This window comes from Myotis daubentonii, chromosome 9 (genome assembly GCF_963259705.1).
Source record: "Myotis daubentonii chromosome 9, mMyoDau2.1, whole genome shotgun sequence".
NCBI classification, from domain to species: domain Eukaryota; kingdom Metazoa; phylum Chordata; class Mammalia; order Chiroptera; family Vespertilionidae; genus Myotis; species Myotis daubentonii.
This window is the reverse complement of record NC_081848.1, coordinates 27960805-27981223: the sequence shown is the minus strand read 5'-3', so window position 1 is coordinate 27981223 and position 20419 is coordinate 27960805. Positions and strand designations below refer to the sequence as shown.

At 33.4% G+C, this 20419-nt stretch overlaps 2 protein-coding genes across 5 annotated transcripts in view; one reads left to right on the top strand and one right to left on the bottom strand.

Moving 5' to 3' along the window:
- NAALAD2 (N-acetylated alpha-linked acidic dipeptidase 2) overlaps positions 1-7034 on the top strand; it is a 44158-nt gene extending 37124 nt beyond the window's left edge. The window contains 3 exon segments of the mRNA XM_059708166.1: positions 1728-1809; positions 1960-2052; positions 6773-7034. Of these exon segments, the coding sequence (XP_059564149.1) occupies positions 1728-1809; positions 1960-2052; positions 6773-6962 (365 nt within the window). The 3' untranslated portion in view covers positions 6963-7034.
- A 5469-nt stretch (positions 7035-12503) lies between these two features.
- Positions 12504-20419, bottom strand: part of CHORDC1 (cysteine and histidine rich domain containing 1) — a 23064-nt gene continuing 15148 nt past the window's right edge. The window contains exons 7-11 of one of the 4 annotated variants that reach the window (XM_059708167.1): positions 20349-20410; positions 19308-19413; positions 16148-16267; positions 15637-15699; positions 12504-15417 (exon numbers count right to left, since the gene is read on the bottom strand). In XM_059708167.1, the coding sequence (XP_059564150.1) occupies positions 15271-15417; positions 15637-15699; positions 16148-16267; positions 19308-19413; positions 20349-20410 (498 nt within the window). In that variant the 3' untranslated portion in view covers positions 12504-15270. Of the gene's footprint in view, positions 15418-15636; positions 15700-16147; positions 18940-19307; positions 19414-20348; positions 20411-20419 lie in introns of those variants that run through there. The other 3 variants (XM_059708168.1, XM_059708170.1, XM_059708169.1) reach the window with 3 other exon arrangements.

Below are 20419 nucleotides of genomic sequence, written 5' to 3'. Positions count from 1 at the left end.
TTAAGCATTCTTTCATTGTCCATCTGGCCATTTGGTGGTTGCTGTTCTACAAAACATGGATGAAACAGTGTAGTAGCATTGGTGTGGTTCATATATTGGCTCTATTATTTATTCAGTGTGACCTTGGGAAAGTTACTTGAGCCCTGTGTGTTGTCAATTTTCTTATGAGTGAAATGGTAAAACAATATACGATGTTTCCAAGATTGCTGTGGAGATTCAGTTGACACAGAAACAATGGTGACTGACACTTAATGCTCATAAATGTTACCTATTATTACTGGTTTACTATGCTGAGAGTATTTATGAGTATATAATGTAATTATCAAATTTGTACTGAATGCCTATTGTGTACCAAGTATTATTATTTCCTGGACTACATATGGATGTTTAAGACATTGTCCTCAGAGCTTAAAGTCTCATGTGGGGAAGAAGACAAAATGCAAGGGACAAGTTATTATAAAGATACACAGAAAGTACTACCTTAGAAGCACAAAGGTCAGTAATGACTTTTGAATATTATTACATAAGAATTAGTATTCTTCAGAAAGTTCTGATGAGCAGCAGGTACTAAGATCTAGAAATAAATGAAGCAAAACCAGAAAATTGTGTTTAGACATAAGAGACAAAATATAGACATAGCAGGGCCTACAGCAAGATGGATATCCATAGATCCATGGCTATCCAGCATCCAGTTCTCTACCTAAATGCCCGGATTTCCTCTTGGCAAATTATCTTTTATCAATTTGTATAAGTCAAATTGATAAGAGAAACCATACAGCTAGGACCTAGTCCTTAATTAATACCTTCCTCCCCATATTTCCAAATTTTCCATCTCATATTAGTGATTCTTTATCAATGTTAAACATTATTATAATCTCTTCTATCTTAAAAACATTTCCTCTCCTGATGTGCCCTACTTCACAATCAAAATTTTTCATTTAGTGCCAGGGAAAAAAATAGTCCCTCAAATGTCTTAAGAAATGGATGATTTACACTCCCCACCTCCAGTTCTTTACCTCCCATTAACCAAACCACTGCACTGTCTTCATGTTCCTACTATTGTAGTGAAATTGCTCTTGCCAAAGTTTCATTCACCTGTCACCAAATCCCAGCAACACATTCAGTTCTCATCTATCTTGATTTCTATGCTTCTTTTGAAATTTCTTCTTCAACCCGGTCCTTAGTGCCCATATCTATTAGATTTATACATGGTTTAAAACAGCAACAAAAATGAAAGTTTATAGAATATCTAGGGCTTAAATAAACCTTGTTTTTATATTGAATATACTTAAACTGAATGTACTACACAGTAGGTCCTCTAATAATGTTGTTTCATTAAAACATAGATAAATGCCTGTGGACCTTAAGTCTAGTTTTTATCAATTAGCCTGTGGTAAAACTGGTTTCATTATATGTTGCCTTGCTTAAAGTTATAGTACCTATCAATGATGTGAAGTGAGGGCTTACTGTCCTTAGTAGCATGTGAATTATATATTCCCTAGATTCTTTAAAGTTATTTTCTTAAGAATCAATTTAGCCATTTTCTGTCTGACACTTTCTTTGTTACAATACTTTAAACAATTTCCATGGCTCTGCCAGAGGCTCGGTATAAAAATGGTTTCAATATTATTCAGTCATCTCAACCTGGAATGGGAGGGCAGGAAAGCGAACCTCTGAAAGATGAAGCGCTTATACTTATTTCCCTCTTGCTTTTCTGCTTTGGAAAGACGCCTTATTTTCTGCTGTACAAAACTTCTCAGAGGCTGCTTCAGATTTCCACAGAAGACTTACAGAAGTGGATCTTAACAAGTAAGTTTCCAATGTAAAGTTGCCCTGCTATTTTAAAGCATTCAGCGCTAAATCACTGCTACTCAAATTATGGTCAGCCTTATCCTTACTTAATATTTTTAAATATGGCTCCCTGGTAGGAGTGTAATGATCTGTTTCTTGTTCTCCAAGTCCCATGGCAGTGAGAATTGTGAATGACCAGCTGATGCTCCTGGAAAGAGCATTCATCGATCCCCTTGGTTTACCTGGGAGGAAGTTCTACAGGTAAGGAAGCAGCAGGTGTTCCATTAAAGGACACTGCTTTCAACTATTGCCATCATGTGAGTGGAAGGTAAATACGTGTATCGAGAGGAACATGAAAAAGTTTCTGCAAAACAGTATAATTTCATGTTGTTTATTGCTCTGCTGTAGATGTAAATCATGATAGTTAAAAAAGAACTCTTTGTAACAAAGTCATAGCATCTTAAAGGGGATCTTACAACTCATATGGTTCAATATTCTGCAGAAATCTTTTCTATAGTATCTCAGATACAGGCAAACCTCATTGTATCGAGCTTCACACATGTTGCCCTTTTTGCTGGTAGAGGGTTTTGCCTTCAGTTTATAAAAAAGACTGCAAAGCTCTCTGCTGTGGTGGTCTGGAATTGAACTTGCAAAGTCTCCACGGTGTGCCTGTATCTGGACATCCAGCCACTATTGGAATCTTCTGGTGGTGGACGGGGTGCTTATTACCTCTTCAAGTTTCTCCTATAAATTTCCCCTTGATTCTGTTCTCCAAAATCAAATAGATTAAATCTAGATTTACTTTTATTTAACATTTTAGGCTTTTGAAGATGATTTTCATGTTTCCCCTGAACGAATTGCCTATTTTTCCACCTAGAATTTTTGCTTATAAATAATAACAGGCAAAGGATTAAAATGATTTATTGTAAACACTTAACTAATGGATATTTCATTGGTATCAAACCAACATTAAGTTCACATTACTTATGATTTTATAAAAATAGCAGCCATTTACTGAGTGTCTCTCTGACCTAAATCCTCTATATACCTTAAATCTGCAAGCTTATGGGGGTGAAAGCAACTATAATCTCCATTTACCTCTGGGGGAACCTGAAGCTTAAAGAATAATTTGCCCAAGTTATACTTAGTATGTAGCAGAGCTAGACTTGAAAATCCCGTGTTTATTATTAGGATTAGTTAAATGTTAATACTAATCCTAATATTTGTAAGAAAGGCAACATAATGAATATGTTATTTAATGATAAACAGCCTTATAGAATAGTTTTCACCATCTTAATTCAGATGAAAACACCCTGCAAGTCACTTATGTATGTGTTGTGAACTAGAATATGGAGTTTCTGATTCTAAATGATAGGTGCCATTTTTCCTCCTCTTACTGGCAGGCACCATGTTTAAGCTCTCCCTCTCTGGAGCTGCAAAGCACCAGCATCTCGTGTCCTGGTTTTTATAGCTGTTGCCCAGGGAACAGTCTGGAAGGTTTGGTTCTAGAGGTCACCACCTACAAGTTACTACACACCCCAGTCTTTCTGAGAAAGCATATGGAGTTGCTCTCAGGGATGGAAGCTGGTGGAAGCAGTATTTGTGCTCAGTTGGTTTGAGCGCCGTCCCATACACCAAAAGGCTGCAGATTTGATCCCCGGTCAGGCATGTGTGGGAGGCAACTAACATCGATGTTTTTCTCTCTAAAAATCAAACATATCCTTGGACGAGGATAAAACAAAAAACAAACCCCATAAAATTTGTGTTTGGTGGGAGAGTAAAGACATTTTTATAAAAGTATAAATTATTGTATGTTAGCCTCATGGCAGTCACAAAGCAAAACGTACAATATATACACAATGATAATGAGAAAGAAAGCTAAGCATACCAACAGTCATCAAACCATAAGAGAAGCAACAGAGAATTGATAACAGCCAGCAAAGCAATAGCAATGAGTGCATACCAATATTTACTTTAAACGTGAACTTTCCAATCAAAAGACTCACTTGAGAAGGACGCACACAAACTGAAACTTATGGAAAAAGGTACACCATACATGTGGAAACCAAAAGGAAACAGAGTAGCTCTACTTATATCAGCCAAGACAGACTTCAAGAATAAATAACTAACTAAATATATACATACATGCACTCAATATAGGAGTATATATATATATATATATATATATATCTCGGAGATTTCAAGACCATACTTACTTGGATGGATAGATTAACAGACAAAATCAGCCTTAAGTGATATATATATAAAATATTCCATCCAAAAGCAACAGAAAACACATTTTTCTTAAGTGCACATACATTTTTTTTTCAACATTCTTAAGGATAGATGATATATATTAGGCCACAAAACAAGTTTTACACATCTAAAATCATATCAAGCAAATTTCCCAACCACAATGGTATGACACTAGAAATCAATTACAAGAGAAAACTGGAAAGTTCACAAATATGTGGAGATTAAAAAACATGCTACTGAACAATAGGCCAATCTAGAAATCAAAGAATACATATCAATCTTTTCAAACTCATTTTATGAATTCAGCACTATCCTGACACCAAAATCAGACAAGGACATCAGAAGAAAACAAAATTTAGAGGCTAATATCCTGATGAACATAGGTACAAAAATTCTCAGCAAAATAATTAGGAAATGAAATACGAAAGTACGTTCAAAGAATTACACACCGCGATCAAGTGGTATTTATTCCAGCGATGTCAGGGTGGTTTACTATATGCAAATCAATGTGATACACCACATTAAAAGGATAAACGTCATATTTCAATAGATGCAGAAAAAGGATTTCACAAAATTCAACGTCCATTTAGGATAAAAACTCTCAACATAACAAAAGGCTATATATAAACAAGTCTGCTATCATATACTGAGTGGTGAAAAGCTGAAAGCTTTTCAGGAATAAGACAAAGATGGCCATTCACGCCACTTTTATTCTTCAACATACTATAGAAAATCCTGAAGACTACCAAAACCTGTTAGGACTAATAAATTCATTAATACTGCAGGGTAAAAAAAAAGTCAATATACAAAAACTTGTGTTTCTATATACAAACAATGAACTATTAGAAATGAAGAAAACAATCCAATTTATAGCTGCAATAAACAAAACACTAGGAATAAATTTAAGAATGGAGGTAAAAGACCTGTACAATGAAAACTATAAAATATTGAAGGAAATTAAAGATGACTCAAATAAATAGTTCATGCTCATGGATGGGAAGATTTAGCATCATTAAAATGTCCATATTCCCTAAAGCAATATACAAAATGAATGCAATATTTATCAAAACCCAATGGCATTTTTTCACAGAAATAGAACAAAAAGTGCTCAACTTGTATGGGACCAAAAGACCCCGCATAGCCAAAGCAATCCTAAGAAAAAAGAACAAAGATGTGTCACACACCCTGATATCAAACTATCCTACAATCAAAACAGAATGGCATTGGCAGAAAAACACACACAAATCAATGGAACAGGAATACATCAGACACAGACAATACCATATGATCTCACATATATACTGAATTAAAACAAAACAACACACACACACACACACACACACAAACAAGCTCGTAGATACAGAGAACAGATTGGTGGTTGTCAGAGGGTGGGGGATGTGCCATATGGGTGAAGGTGGTCAAAAGTTACAAACTCGCAGTTACAAACGTAAGTCATGGGAATGTAATGTACAGCATGATGACTGTAGTTAAAAATACTGTATTGCATATTTGAAAGTTGCTAAGAGTAAATCTTTACACCTATGGGGCAAGTTTAGAGAAGTTTGATAATTTGCCAAAGACAACAGAGGTATTAGATGCCAGGTCAATGATTCAAACAAGGTTTGATTCCTCTGTCCATGATGTTTTACTACACTCTCCCTTCACAATTCTCCAGAAGAGGGCAAGTATACTGAGGACTATCTATGACCCGTATCTTTAATACCTCAACTTGTATATAGGTCACTATTTCAATGCTTGCAGTGTAGCACTTACACTCATTTTAGTAAACAAGAGCCATTTGAAACCATAGCAAGACTTAAAAGCCAAGAGTGATAAAACCTGATGTACTTTTGGAAATCTAAGTAATTAACCTTATAAATTTATCTTTGATCATTAACACTGACTTAATACAGTTCCATATTTTTTCATACAGTATTCTCATATAGTTTAAAGAAACTCAGATTTTAGTGTTGGACAGAATTTCTGATGAAACTTTCATTAAATATGTAGCTTGAGCTACTGAGATGAAGTTGGAAATCTATTGCAAAACTTTCATTCATATGAGAACTTAACTATCTTTGCGGGCAACCCATATATAACAGTTTTATCTTTGTAGAATGGGCTTCAGTATCCTTACCATCTATGATATTTTGGGAATAACAAGCTTCTTCAGTATTGCTTTTTAATGGCTGAAGAGTACTGGGAACAACTGTCATTCTTGTTGAAACTCTAAAATGGGCAACACAAAGATAAATTACCATTTTCCATCTCCTCTCTGTCTCACTAAATATACCCATAAAATGTATGTGTGTGTGTGTGTGTGTATGTGTATGTGTATGTGTGTGTGTGTATGTGTGTATATATATACACATACACATACATACATACCCATAAAACATACCTTCTAGCACTGTGGCAGTCTAGGCAGTTAGACAACTAATGCACATACTTAAAAGAACCTAGTCCACTCCAACCATATGGGTTGGTAACATGATATGATGATTTAGAGAAAGCTCTTAGCTCCTTTCTTTGCTTAAAATTATACTGTTACATAAGTATCTCAAATCAATTATATGTCTTCATTTTGGAGTAATAATAGTGAATGCCAGGAGAGAAAGATTACTTAATGTGTGATCTAACAAAAGGGAACATTTTAAAAAAGGCATATAAGATATATTTGTATAGTTTTCAGCTCACCCTGTCTTATGTTTTTTTTTCCTAATAGGCACATCATCTTTGCTCCAAGTAGGCACAACAAATATGCTGGAGAATCATTTCCTGGGATCTATGATGCTATGTTTGATATTGAAAATAAAGCAGACCCACGTTCAGCCTGGGCAGAAGTAAAGAAACACATTTCTATTGCAGCCTTTACAATTCAAGCAGCAGCAGAAACACTGAAAGAAGTGGTATAGTAAGGTCAGACAAGTGGCCATCCATTAAAAGTATTACTGGAAGTCTGAGGATAAAATCCGTGTTTCATCTTTCTTTTCATGTCATGTTTGATTTTAGACTTCCACCTTGTTCATCGGCAAAGTGTGTTCTGGTTCTTTAAAAATGCATAACTCCACTCATGCGGCTGAAAGAGACAAAGTAACTGAATATTCCCTAAAATAAAAAATGGCATGGAACTTGAACTCTCAGTCTGGTAGAAATTTAAAATGGTATAACCACTTTCAAAAAACAATTTTGTCAGTTTCTTATAAGTTAAACATATACTTACTTTATGACTCTAAAATTCCACTTCTAGGTATTTACTAAAGAGAAAAATTAAATATACTTTAAATAGCTTCACCTCTACTGAATAATAAGTGTGATAGGTAAAAAAAAGATCATTGCCACAAATCTTCATATTTTGCCTCCTCTAAATAAAACTATATCAGCACCAGTAAACTTTTATGCAGAAACTACTGACCCAGAATTATGGGTAAATTGACTAAAGCTTCAACAAGCTTGGATGTTCAATTAGCCAAAAAGAGTTGAGAATAAAAATTTAAAAAGCCCTTATAGGCAGGCACACTAACTACAATAAGAAGTGACCACTCAAAGTTTGACTGCAAGAGAAAATTCCCCTGGTACCTTTGCTTGCTAACCAACAAAACAATCAAACAGTGGGAGTACTTAGTTTAGGGATAAACATTTCCTAAATATCTCAATATTACTAGAGGGTATCTCACTGATTTCCCATAATAACATAAAAAATAATGGGATTCAGCAAAAGCAATTCCTAAAACAAAGTTAAAAGTGATAAATGCATTTATTAAGAAATCAGAGAGCCCTAACCGGTTTGGCTCAGTGGATAGAGCGTCGGCCTGCAGACTGAAAGGTCCCAGGTTCGATTCCGGACAAGGGCATGTACCTCGGTTGTGGGCACATCCCCAGTAGGAGGTGTGCAGGAGGCAGCTGATCGATGTTTCTCTCTCATCGATGTTTCTAACTCTCTATCCCTCTCCCTTCCTCTCTGTAAAAAAAACAGTAAAATATATATATTTTTTAAGAAATCAGAGATCTCAACAATCTAATTTTATATCTCAAGGAACCAGAAAAAATAACAAATTAACCTCAAAGTTAGCAGAAGGAAGGAAATAACGATCAGAGTGGAAATGAATGAAATAGGGATCAGAAAAAAAAAATACAAAGGATCAATGAAACGGAAAGCTGATTCATTGTAAAGATAAAAGTTGATGAATCTCTAGCAAGACTCAAAATTAGAAATGAAAAGACACAATTGATTCTACAGAATACATAGGACCAAAAGAGACTATTATGAAAAATTATATGCTAATTAGATAACCTAGAAGAGATGAATAAAATTCTAGAAACACAACCTAACAATATTGAATCCCCCCAAAATAGAAAACCTGAACAGCCTACAAATGGGCAGAGATTGAGCAATCAAAAACCTCCCTCCACAGAAAACTCCAGGAGAGGCGGCTTCCTGGTGAAGTCTACCAAACACGCAAAGAATTAATACCAATCCTTCTCAAACTCTTCAAAAAATCTGAGGAAGAGGAAATACTTCCAAACTTACTGAGCGCAGCACTTGAGAATATCATAAAAAAAAAACTATAGATCAATATCCCTGATGGATAGAGATATAAGAATTCTCAACAAAATATCAGCAAACCAAATTCGTGAACAAATAAAAAGGATTATACACCATGACCAAATGGGATTTATCCCTATAATGACAAATAGTTTTACATATGCAAATCAATAAATGTAACACAGTATATGAATAAAATGAAGGATAAACATCGCCTATCTGAACAGATGCAAAAAGCATTTGACAAAATGTAACATTTTTTAAATGGTTAAAACCCTCAGGAAATTGCATATGGAAGAAACACTTCAACACAATAAAGGCCAAAAATGAGCTAACATAACACTCAATGGAAAAAAAACAAAGCTTTTTCTCTGACATCAAGAACAGGACAAGGATGCCCACTCCCACTACCCTGATTCAACATAGCATCGGAAGTACTAGCTATAGCAGTTAAGCAATACAATGAAATAAAAGGCATCTAAATAGAAAAGGAAGAAGTAAACCTGTCATTATTTACATATGATGAGATTTTAAACACATTATCTCAACCAAAAGACTGTTGAAAATAATTTTAGTAAAAATTACTAAATACAAAATCAACATACAGAAATCAGTGTCATCTCAATACACTAAAGATGAAACATCTGAAAAAGAAATAAAACGATCTTATTCACAACATCAAAAAACAATTAAAATACCTAGGACTAAACTCAACCAAGAAAGTGAAAAATCTTTATAACAAAAACTACATAACTTTTCTGAACAAAATCAAAGACATAAACAAAAATTTGCAAAGATATCCCATGCTTATGGACTGGAAGAATGCTACTATAATGTCATACAACCCAAAGTCATCTATATATTCGATGGAACCCCCCATCAAAATACCAATGGCATTTTTCACCAAATAGAAAAAAAAACAATTGTTAAATTTGTATGGAACCCCAAAAGACCCCAAAAAGCCAAACCAATCCTGAGAAATAATGAAGCTGGAGGTACCACACTGTGTGTGTGACAAAGCTACAGCAATAAAAACAGTATGGTAATAGCGAGAAAAATAGACACAGGCAAATGAAAGAGTACAGTTCAGAACTAATCCCTGCTTACATGGTCAACTAATATTTGACAAGGGAGCAAAGAGCATCCCATGGGGAAGAGTACCTTGGGAAAATCGTGCTGGGAAAACTGGATAAACTCATGCAGAGCAATGAAATCGGATCCCTATCTTACACCACATACAAAAATTCAAAATTAATCAAAGACTTAAATGTAAGACCCGATACTATAAAACTCCTAGAAGAAAACATTGAGAAGCAGTTTCTTAGCATGGGTATTCGCAAGAACTTATTAGATATGACAACTAAAGCACAAATAACGTAAGGAAAAACCAACAAATAGGACTACAATAAAATTTAAAACTTTTGCACAGTAAAAGAAACATTTAAAAGGCAACCTACAAAATGGGAGAAAAAATACTTTTGTAAACTATATTATCTGATAAGAGGTTAATAACAAAATATGTAAGTTCATAAAGTAAAAAAATAAATAAAAGCAAGCCTAATTAGACTAAAGCTGCTAGTGTTTTTCAAACTTTATTGTATGTCACAATGAAACACAAAATATGCTGCAAATTTTTGGGACATCACCCTGGTTTTGATTCAGGAGTTCTGATGTTAAAGAAAAAAATTAGCATTTGTCACAGATTCTAAGATGCTGATACTGCTGATCTAGATCTGATACTTTGATAACCACTGACCTGGCCTAGAAGACAAAAGCAAAAAATGCAAATGATCCTTTGCTATCTGTCCCTAGGTTTACAATCTTCTGTTTCTTATGTTGCACTCTAAATTCATATTAATGGCAAAAACAAAGGTAAGTTGATGCTATTTCATTACATCTTATCCAACATGTAGATATGAATTCCCATCTATGAGTTACACAGAAAATACATATCACTATAAGAATGGTAATGGAAAAAAAATTATTTTCAACTGCTTTTGACTAGAGACCCTAAGAGTTGCCAAATCACAAATGATGAGTTTATTGTTATAACCAAAACCATCCATGCAAAAGAACTACATATTTTATAAATTTATTTTCTAACAAAATATAGGAAACTAAAATTGTCCTGGTGACTAAACACAGAGTTACTAATTTTCCTTGCCATGTGCCCATGTTTTAAGGAACCTATTAATTCAAATGACAGACATAATAGCACAGAACACAAAGCCAGGATGCCTGGGTTTGAATTCTCTACTCCACAACTCACTCATTTTGACTTAGGTCAAGTTATTCAACCTGTGCTATAAATCAGTTTTCTCTCCTGTAATATAGTAATAGAACCTACCTGATAGGGTTGTCATGAGGATCAAGTTCATATTCACTGAAGTCCTTAGACCAGCCGTGGGCAAACTACGGCCCGTGGGCCGGATCCGGCCCGCTTGAAATGAATAAAACCAAAAAAAAAAAAAAAGACCGTACCCTTTTATGTAATGACGTTTACTTTGAATTTATATTAGTTCACACAAACACTCCATCCATGCTTTTGTTCCGGCCCTCTGGTCCAGTTTAAGAACCCATTGTGGCCCTCAAGTCAAAAAGTTTGCCCACCCCTGCCTTAGACAGTGACTGAGCCATCACAAGACCTGTATGTCTTGATATTTACAAAAGCCAACCAACATGCCAAATATTAAAACATGAGGATGATTGGCCCAAACACAAACAAAGTTATATGCAGTTTATGAGAAGATAGACACTGACAAATTAATGATAGAAATAAATAAAATATGAAGTATGGAACTGCAAACTGAAATAAGCATTGTGAAGGAAAGGATAAGCATTTTAAAAAGGCATTAACAGACCCATTTTTCGAGGAGAGAGGTTTCCCTGTTCCCAGGCTTACCACCAGTACTTTTACTCAAAGTATCAGCCTTAAAAAAGACAATCTAATCCAATTATGTGGACAATAAATAGCTTAATCAAAAATGAATGGCAGGTTATTTTGACACCATCTTTAATATAAAAATGTTTAAGGCTGGAAGTTTTATTTCATTTTAATAGACATTAAATGACCTTGTAAATTAGAAAACTAAAATGTCATCAATTAGCATTTAAAAATATGCTGTTCAGGCCGAAACCAGTTTGGCTCAGTGGATAGAGCGTTGGTCTGTGGACTGAAGGGTCCTAGGTTCGATTCTGGTCAAGGGCATGTGCCTGGGTTGCGGGCACATCCCCAGTGGGAGATGTGCAGGAGGCGGCTGATCGATGTTTCTCTCTCATCGATGTTTCTAACTATCTCTCTCCCTTCCTCTCTGTAAAAAATCAATAAATTAAAAAAATATATATGCTGTTCAGAAAAACTGTTCTTGAATGAATTACTTACAACTAAGAACTACATAAAAACTTAACATCAAACAATAACTACACAGAAGAAAATTTTGCAAGCCCACTATTTGAAGGATAATGCCACACATATACAACCCTGTGCGCCTACCCTTATTTAACAAGGCAGGCCATGCAGCAAGTCCAGATGAGTTTAAGGTGTAAGATAACTGGACAGTAAGAAAGCAATCAGGTAAAAAACCAACTTCCCAACTACCCAACAAACCAGTAATGAAAATATATGGGGGGGGGGGGGGGATATAACACACAACAAAAAAAAGCCATAAACCCCCCAAAATGATAACAAAACCTAAAAACAAGACGGACTTAGCTTTTCCATTTTAGAACTGAGGACAAGAAATTATATAAGCAACAGAATCAAATCAAGTACCAAATATGAGTTCTAGATCAAAGTGATTTGTAATGAAACAAAAACACTCATTAATGTTCTGATAACTTGAAAGTACCTGGCTGTTAAAAAAAAGTTATAAGAGTACATACCCAAATGCCCTAAAACTGACATTACACCTTGTACACGAGTTTTTAAAAAGTTTATTGTGCGTGTATGCATGACAAGCATTTTCAAACTGGAGAATGACTGATTTTTTTAAAAGAAAGCAGTGGCAGAGCAATCATCGAAAGTCACTTAATGTATTTGCAAGAATTCTTTAAGGTTCTCTTTACCATAAGATGGCTGAAGAATTGTCTAAAGAAAACCAAACAAAAGAAGTAATACATGATAAAAATTAAAATCGATGGTATAAAATTTAAATAATAAAATAGATCATTACAGTCCTGTGCCAGTATATGGTTAGAACAAGAAGTTACGCCTTTGACCTATACACATTTGTCTATGGTAGATTGATTTCAATTTATATTTTTAATGGTTTATAAATTCCTGGCTTAAATTACCAAAAACTAGGATACGTCTCAAGAACTACCCTTTAATAGTGTTCCTCTAAAAACAGATGGTCAAAATTAATGTTCTACTTTAGTTAATAGTATTATATCAAGACTAATTCTTAGTTTTGTGAATGTTTTATGATTATGTAAGAGTTTAACACAAGGGGAAGATTAACATAACATATAAAGAACTCTGTACTTTCTTTTTGCAACTCCTCTGTAAAGCTAAACTTACCTAAAAATAAGAGGTTGAAAAGAAATAAAAGCTCAACTTCTTAGGACCTTACTTTATATTAGCAAAAGTGGTAGGCAAGAAAAATAATGTTTCCCATGGTTAGTTTAGCTGTCTAGCTAATAAACCTAGCTTTGACTGCTTTGCTATAGTAATTACTCGAAATGCTGAGAAAGACAAAGTCTATTTTTAGAGAAATAACTTAAAGTTAAGCATTTTTAATTTTTTGACAGACTGAAAAAGTAAAACACATTTTACCTAATTATAAATCTGTTGCTATATGTATGTATGTATGAGTTAAAGAGAAGTATCATTTAGATTTTTATCTGGGCAGCAAATTCAGAGGTTCATGGAAATGAAGAACAGAAGGGTCACTAATGTAACCAGACTAAAGACGTATGCTGTATCCAAAAATAATACAAAAGTGAGTGCTTTGTAACTAACTCTTAGGTGTATAATCCACTTGCTTTAAATAATAGTTCAATCGCACAGAACACAGTAAGATAGGGTTTGGGGGAAAAGAGCCTCAAAGAAGGAAACATAAAAAAGGGGTATATTAATTCATCACCTCAAATCAAAACAATAGCAACCTTTCCCCTAAACAATAAAGATTGCATGTGTCCTATTGAACCCAGGTTCCTAAGTTATGAAAGCTAACTTTACAAAATTTAAATACAATTCACTTGTATACTCTATTTGGAAACCAATTTTACTGCCAAAATATTCTTGCCACAGTATTTTAGTATCATGAAAGCATAGTTAACATATTTTACATCTTTATTTGTAAGAGAGCTAAGCCATTTAACAATTACATTAACTACATCTAATAGTTATTTATAGAGTGAGATATACTAACTCTTTAACTAAAATTGTATTTCAGCAAATTTTCCATGATAAAAATCCTATTCATCCAGGGGAGTGGGGTGGGGGTTTGGGGGGGGGGGGGGACCACTAAAAGGGCTTAGGAAATAATCATTTTAATCAATGCAAGCATGATTCATGCCCAAAAATTCTGCCAGAGTTTTGGCCTTCATAACATTTTTTTTTTCATTTTCTTCGTGAGCTTTGCACTACCTCAAAAAGTAATCTATCCCTTAATGGGTTCAATAAGTATAAACAATCTAATACTGTGATACTTATTTAATAAAGTACAATATATAATCAATACTGTATCACCTAGAATTGTCAAACTGTTCATGAAAGCCTAAAAAAACCCCAATAAAACAATTATGCTATTTTATTTAACATGTAATAGCTGTCATAAAGCAAAGCTAAAATATTTAGTTTTCTGAAACTCTAGTGTATTTCCATAATGTACTTCTATAATTTTATATAGTTTACCATCAGGAAAGCCAGATACATATATTTAGTTTCTCTTTATATGTAATTAAAAATATTAAGAGGGTGTGGCCTATGATTCAGATACAATTTAGCCATCACACCATACCAAGACCTTATAAATAATCAGGAGATATTTAACATTATTGCTTAGTCTTATAAAATGATGAATTTTAAACAAATTCATACCTCTATATTTTTTATTTATAATGTTTCCTGTATTCTTAAGTGATACAGCCTTACAAGTAATATAGGTATTGATATAAAGTTTTTGCAATTAGTTGCAAACAAATTGCAATTTATTAATCAATTCATATATTCTTAAGTAGTTACTACACTACCTCACAATTAATCCTCCTAAAGAAATTAACCGTCGGAGTGGAAAAAACATTGTGGAGCTTTAACTTTTAAAGAAAGATTTTCAAGTATTATAGGAACACAAACTCATGAAAAAACTTATTAAAAAATTGACATTCCATCTTGCTTTACTAATTATGGAATAGAAAGAGATGATACTTTATGTATCTTTTAACACAATATTATACTAAGAAATACTCTATTTATGAGCTATTTTCTAGCTTCTTCAAGTATGGGACACAACTATAGTTCTATTAGGAGAAATGAATAATCAATCTTAAACCGAAAAAATAAAAAATAAAAGGAGGCACAAAAAGATAAACTGACTTTGGCTTTTAAGAACCTACACTGTTGACCCTGAAATACCAGATTCAACTATAACAACAAGAGATTACAGCAGCAAGCGACTACTTCACCACATATTAAGAATTCTGAAATAGGCAATAACTTTTTATTCCCTCTCAATTTATTCTGTTTTATTTTCTTTTTGCTTTTCCTGGTTTTTGGCTGCAGGCAGTTCAAGGCTTGCCCACTGCATTGGTTCAGCTTTTCTCATGGTGATCTCAATCTTTGTTGCAGTCATAGTTACATAACTTCGCTTTACATCAATCACCTGCAAAATATCAAAGAGAATTAAAGTAAACCTGGGTAGTGTAGTTAGTCTTAGAGGAAAATACTGGTCTTACCTATTTTAATAATAAAAAAAAATCCAAGACTCTAATGCCATTTAAATACCTAGATTTCAACTTTTTGGTTAGAATAATTACTAAAGTACTGCCTTTTATTATACAAACGGTATTTTAAATTATTATGCTGGATTCATAATACTTACACCCCATAATTTCACATTTTGATGAAATTCCTTCTCTCCTTCGAATACAATGTGTACATTTAACTGAAAAAGATATTTATAGAAAGCTGAATAACTGATCAAATCCACACTCAAGGTTTATGATATAAAACAATGATTATGAAAATAAGAATATATTGATAAAAATCATTTAAGCCATTTTAACAAATTGCCAACTGTACTTTTTATCTGAAAAACATCATTAACAGAAAAAGAAAAATTATCTGAAGTTTCCCATTGAGAGAACTAAGTACCATATTATTTAATACATTTTCTAAGTTACTACAGTGTCTCCAGAATGCTTCAAATAACTCTATTATGTAGAAATTTTCATTTAAAATAGTTCCTGTAAAAGTAATTTCAAACTATTTTTTCAAATGGGAAAGATGAAAAGATCTTACCCTAGAGCCAGTTCAAATAAGAACAATATTACATCAACATAAAGAATAAATGTATAAAGATACTTTTTACTCAGAAATCTTTATGTACTTACCAATGTACTATTTGCTACTACTTGACTAAGTTCTGGAAGTGAATTTTTAGCATATACTGAAATTGTGACTTGACCCCCAGTTTGATGCCAGTCATGTCTACATGGAACAACTTTTTTCCCCTGTAATATAAGACAAACTTTATGAATTTACAAAGCTCCGCGTAACTTCTTAAAAAGAGGAATATTTTTAAAGAAGACCTATCTAAATGAGAAAAAATTATCATGTAATGCTTTAATGTTTGTAAGAGTAAACTTCTAAAGTTGCCATCAAAAAGTTTGAACAATAAAATATATCATGACACAAAGAATCTTTATAGTTTTATGGTTGGAGAACACATGTATTCTTTCCATTTTTTTTCTTGTAGAGCCATAAGTATTAACATATTAAAAAATGCAATTTAAGAACTACAAAATTTTATCCAATTTTAAAATTAAGTACAGCCATAAAAACATTTTTGTAGACTGAAGTGAGAGACATTTGCTTAGTGGTATAACCAGATAATATATTAATCTCATGCATAGGAATCTTTATTTTCTACAAATTGGAATTTGGAAAAAATTGACTGCTTACAACTATTTGTTTTTTTTGTTTTGTTTTAAATATATTTTTATTGATTTCAGAGAGGAAGGGAGAGGGAGAGAAATAGAAACATCAATGATGAGAGAGAATCATTGTTCGGCTGCCTCCTGTAGGCCCCCTACTGGGGATCGAGCCTGCAACCCAGTCATGTGCCCCTGACTGGAATCGAACCTAGGACCTTTCAGTCCACAGGCGGATGCTTTATCCACTGAGCCAAACTGGCTAGGGCACAACTATTTGTAATTGAATAATTATTTTCTTCTCATAATAACATGCAGAAAAAGGTGAGAATTTTTGGAAGTAATATTTTGATTAATTATAATTGCGGAAATTATTATCTGCCAGTGGTACATTACTGTTATCAGCAACTATTTTAAAAAGACAAATTGTGATTTGTTTTATAAATGAGGGTTAATTAGTCAAAAAATGCAGGAAATTGTGAGGTACTATAGTTATAAAAAACAATATTTACATTTTGGTACAATTATACTAACTGAATTTAAATTACTTTTTTCACTTACATTTTTTTTTTTTGGCCATTAGACCACTGGCTTAGACACTTAATACGTGATATATGTATGCATTAAAAAATAATGAAAACCCTGGATATATCTCAAAATAACTGAAAAAGGGACTCAAACAGATACTTGCATGCCAATGTTCATTGTAGTATTATTCACAAGAGCAAAAAAGTGAAAACAACCCAAGTGTCCATCAAGAGATGAATGAAGAGCCTGATCAGTGGGTCAGTCATTGAGCATTGATCCATGAACCAGATTGTCACAGTTCGATTTCCAATTAGGGCACATGCCCAGGCTGCAGGCTCGGTCCCCAGTAGAGGGCGCACAAAGGGGCAACCAACTGATGCTTCTCGCTCATCATTGATGTTTCTATCTTTCTCTCCCTCTCCCTTCCTCTCTAATATCAATTTAAAAGATACATATTAAAAAAAAAGGGAGAGATGAATGAATAAACAAGGTGTGAGATATATACATACACACACACACACACACACACACACACACACACACACACACAATGGAGTATTATTCAGCCACAAAAAAGAAGTATTAAAACATGCTACAGTGTGGATGAATACTGGAAATATTACGCCAAGTGTAATAAGCCAGACACAAAAGGACAAATATCGAAAGATTCCACTTATATATCTGGAATAGACTAATTTGTAGAAATAAAAAGTAGGTTGAGGTTACCAATGAACTGAGGAGGAAGCAGAATGGGGAGATATTGATTCAATGGTATAGAGTTTCTGTTTGGATCAAAAACTTTTGGAGAAAGATAGCTGTGATGATTGCATAACATTCTGAATGTACTTAAGGCTACTGAATTTCACACTTAAAATTGCAAATTTTTAAACAATCTGAACTTTTCTCTCACAGAATTTTATAATTCTGCTTACTTTTTTCTATAAACAGGAAAAATAAAGCTATTTAAATTACAAAAATAATCTCATCAAGGGTTCTATAATGAAAAATTTTGCATATAATAAAAAACAACAGTTTTATTTTTTCAAACGAAATCTTTCAAATTTTTGGGCCTTGGAGAAAATACAAGGAGGATTCACTTTTTTGCTAATAAAACACACCTAGGAGTTTTATGATTGATGAATTATAATTTGAGGGATATATAGTGTGGGACAAAGGTTTATAGTTGTTCATATGAAAATAATACAACAATTAATAAATAATAATACAAGAATAAATTCTGTGTTTCACGTAATCACAACTGTAAACCTACCTTTGTCCCACCGTGTACTTATAACCTCCAGCCATGTGCTATTAAAAGGCAGGCAATATAGAATACTCAAATGCAGAAGAAATGAATCCCTACAGCAATTGGAAAATTTACAATTACTTTTTAAGTTAAAAGACATATACTGAAAAGGTTTGCCTTTGATTATTAGTGCCAATGCAGCACATAAATCTAATTACATTACAAAATACATTAGTAATAGCTATTCAACAGTTATTTAGCAATAAATTGCTTGCCTTCTTACAGCTTACTGGGATTTGGGGGAATTATTTGCAGAGCCCCAAGTCTTTTTAAAAAGCTGTCTAGGGAAGTAGGAATTGATGCTTTCTTTTTTCTGCAAGCAGAGGCATTCAAAACAGTTCCAGCAAGTCTGCAATCCTCCTCTTTGGCCACCAGATGAAGTGTGTGTGTGTGCATCTGTAAATGGCTGAATGAACTTCTAAAGAAGCCAAAGACAATCAGAGGTCTAAATGATCGATAACATCAAATGAGCAGAAAAGTGATTTTTGTTAAAAAAAAGTGGGAATAAAACACGGAATTACAGAAAAATATGCTCTAATTTCTCCAGGCTTAATTAAGTATTTCATAAAAACCTATATACTGGGATCAATATATATACAATGACTATCCTGACAAAGGGCATGCTCTGGGAGTTGGACTCAGATTAATTTTAGTTTTTAGGCCCATCAAAACTGTGTGAGAGAGAGACAAACTTTTATTTTTACTCTAAATACAGGATAATCTCAGAATTTAAAAAATAACTCAGATGAATATACTTTAATATGTTATCTTGAAAAGGTTACTTACAGCATCTTTTGCCGTCCACATATGTTTCCCTGTTGTACAGCCCTCTTGGGCTAAGAAAGTATTAAAATCAGAAGTTTTTCTTCTACAACAGCTCCAGTATTTCATCCTTTAAATTATCATAGAAAAATTTCAGAAATAAAATCTCACAAGCAATTAAGTCCAGAAGTATCGTAGTGACAAATGTGATTTTAAAAAAATCAGTAAGTGTGCAACTTTAGTATCTTAAATCTAAGTAACCACTTAATATTATCAAAAGACTAATAATTCTAAAACCACAATGCCATTTATTATAACAATTTTGGATCTCCTAAGTAATGGTGCTTAAAAACACCACAAAATTACAAATCAGCTTTTCACTGATAGCTCCAGGGTCCTCATGAAGCTACCAAAGCGTGCTATGACCAAACGTTTATATCCTCACATTTTAATAACCCAAGAAAATGAAAACATGCAAACAAACTAAAAACTAATGTCTGCACATCTGTGAAGGTCAATCCCAAAGTACTGGGATTGTGAATAATGAAACCCACTATTACATACTTCAGAAAAATCTAAAACGAGAGGGCAAAAATTATAGAACTTTGGGCTTGATTTCTGAAGAATAGTGAAAACAGAATGGAAGATTTCAACAGTTTTTCTATAAACTACCGGGTAAATAATGAGAGGCTCTCAACTGAGGGCTGTAGACAAGCATGGCTTTTTGCGCACCACAATGTCGGTGTCATTAGTGCCCAAGATCAAAAATTATAAATGTCCTGCAATGCACAGAATGGTTCTTCAAAAAACAAAAAAACCCTATTCAGCTAAAATAGGTATCACATTAAAATATAAAATGAGAAACATGAGGTTTGAGTCACAATGGCCACTTAACTGTAGTACTTTTCAGTTTCTCATGAGTAAAAAGACAAAGCTCACATTTCTAGGTTATTGTAAAGATTACACAATAAAAATAAAAATATCTAATTTACTGCATGGCAAATAATGTTTAAAGGCATATTAACTTTTCTAACCTCTACCATAAAGTTTTAATTAGTAAGTTACCCTTCATGGAAAATAGGTACACCAGAATGATATACACAGACTTCTTCTAGACTCTGTAGACCCTGATATGT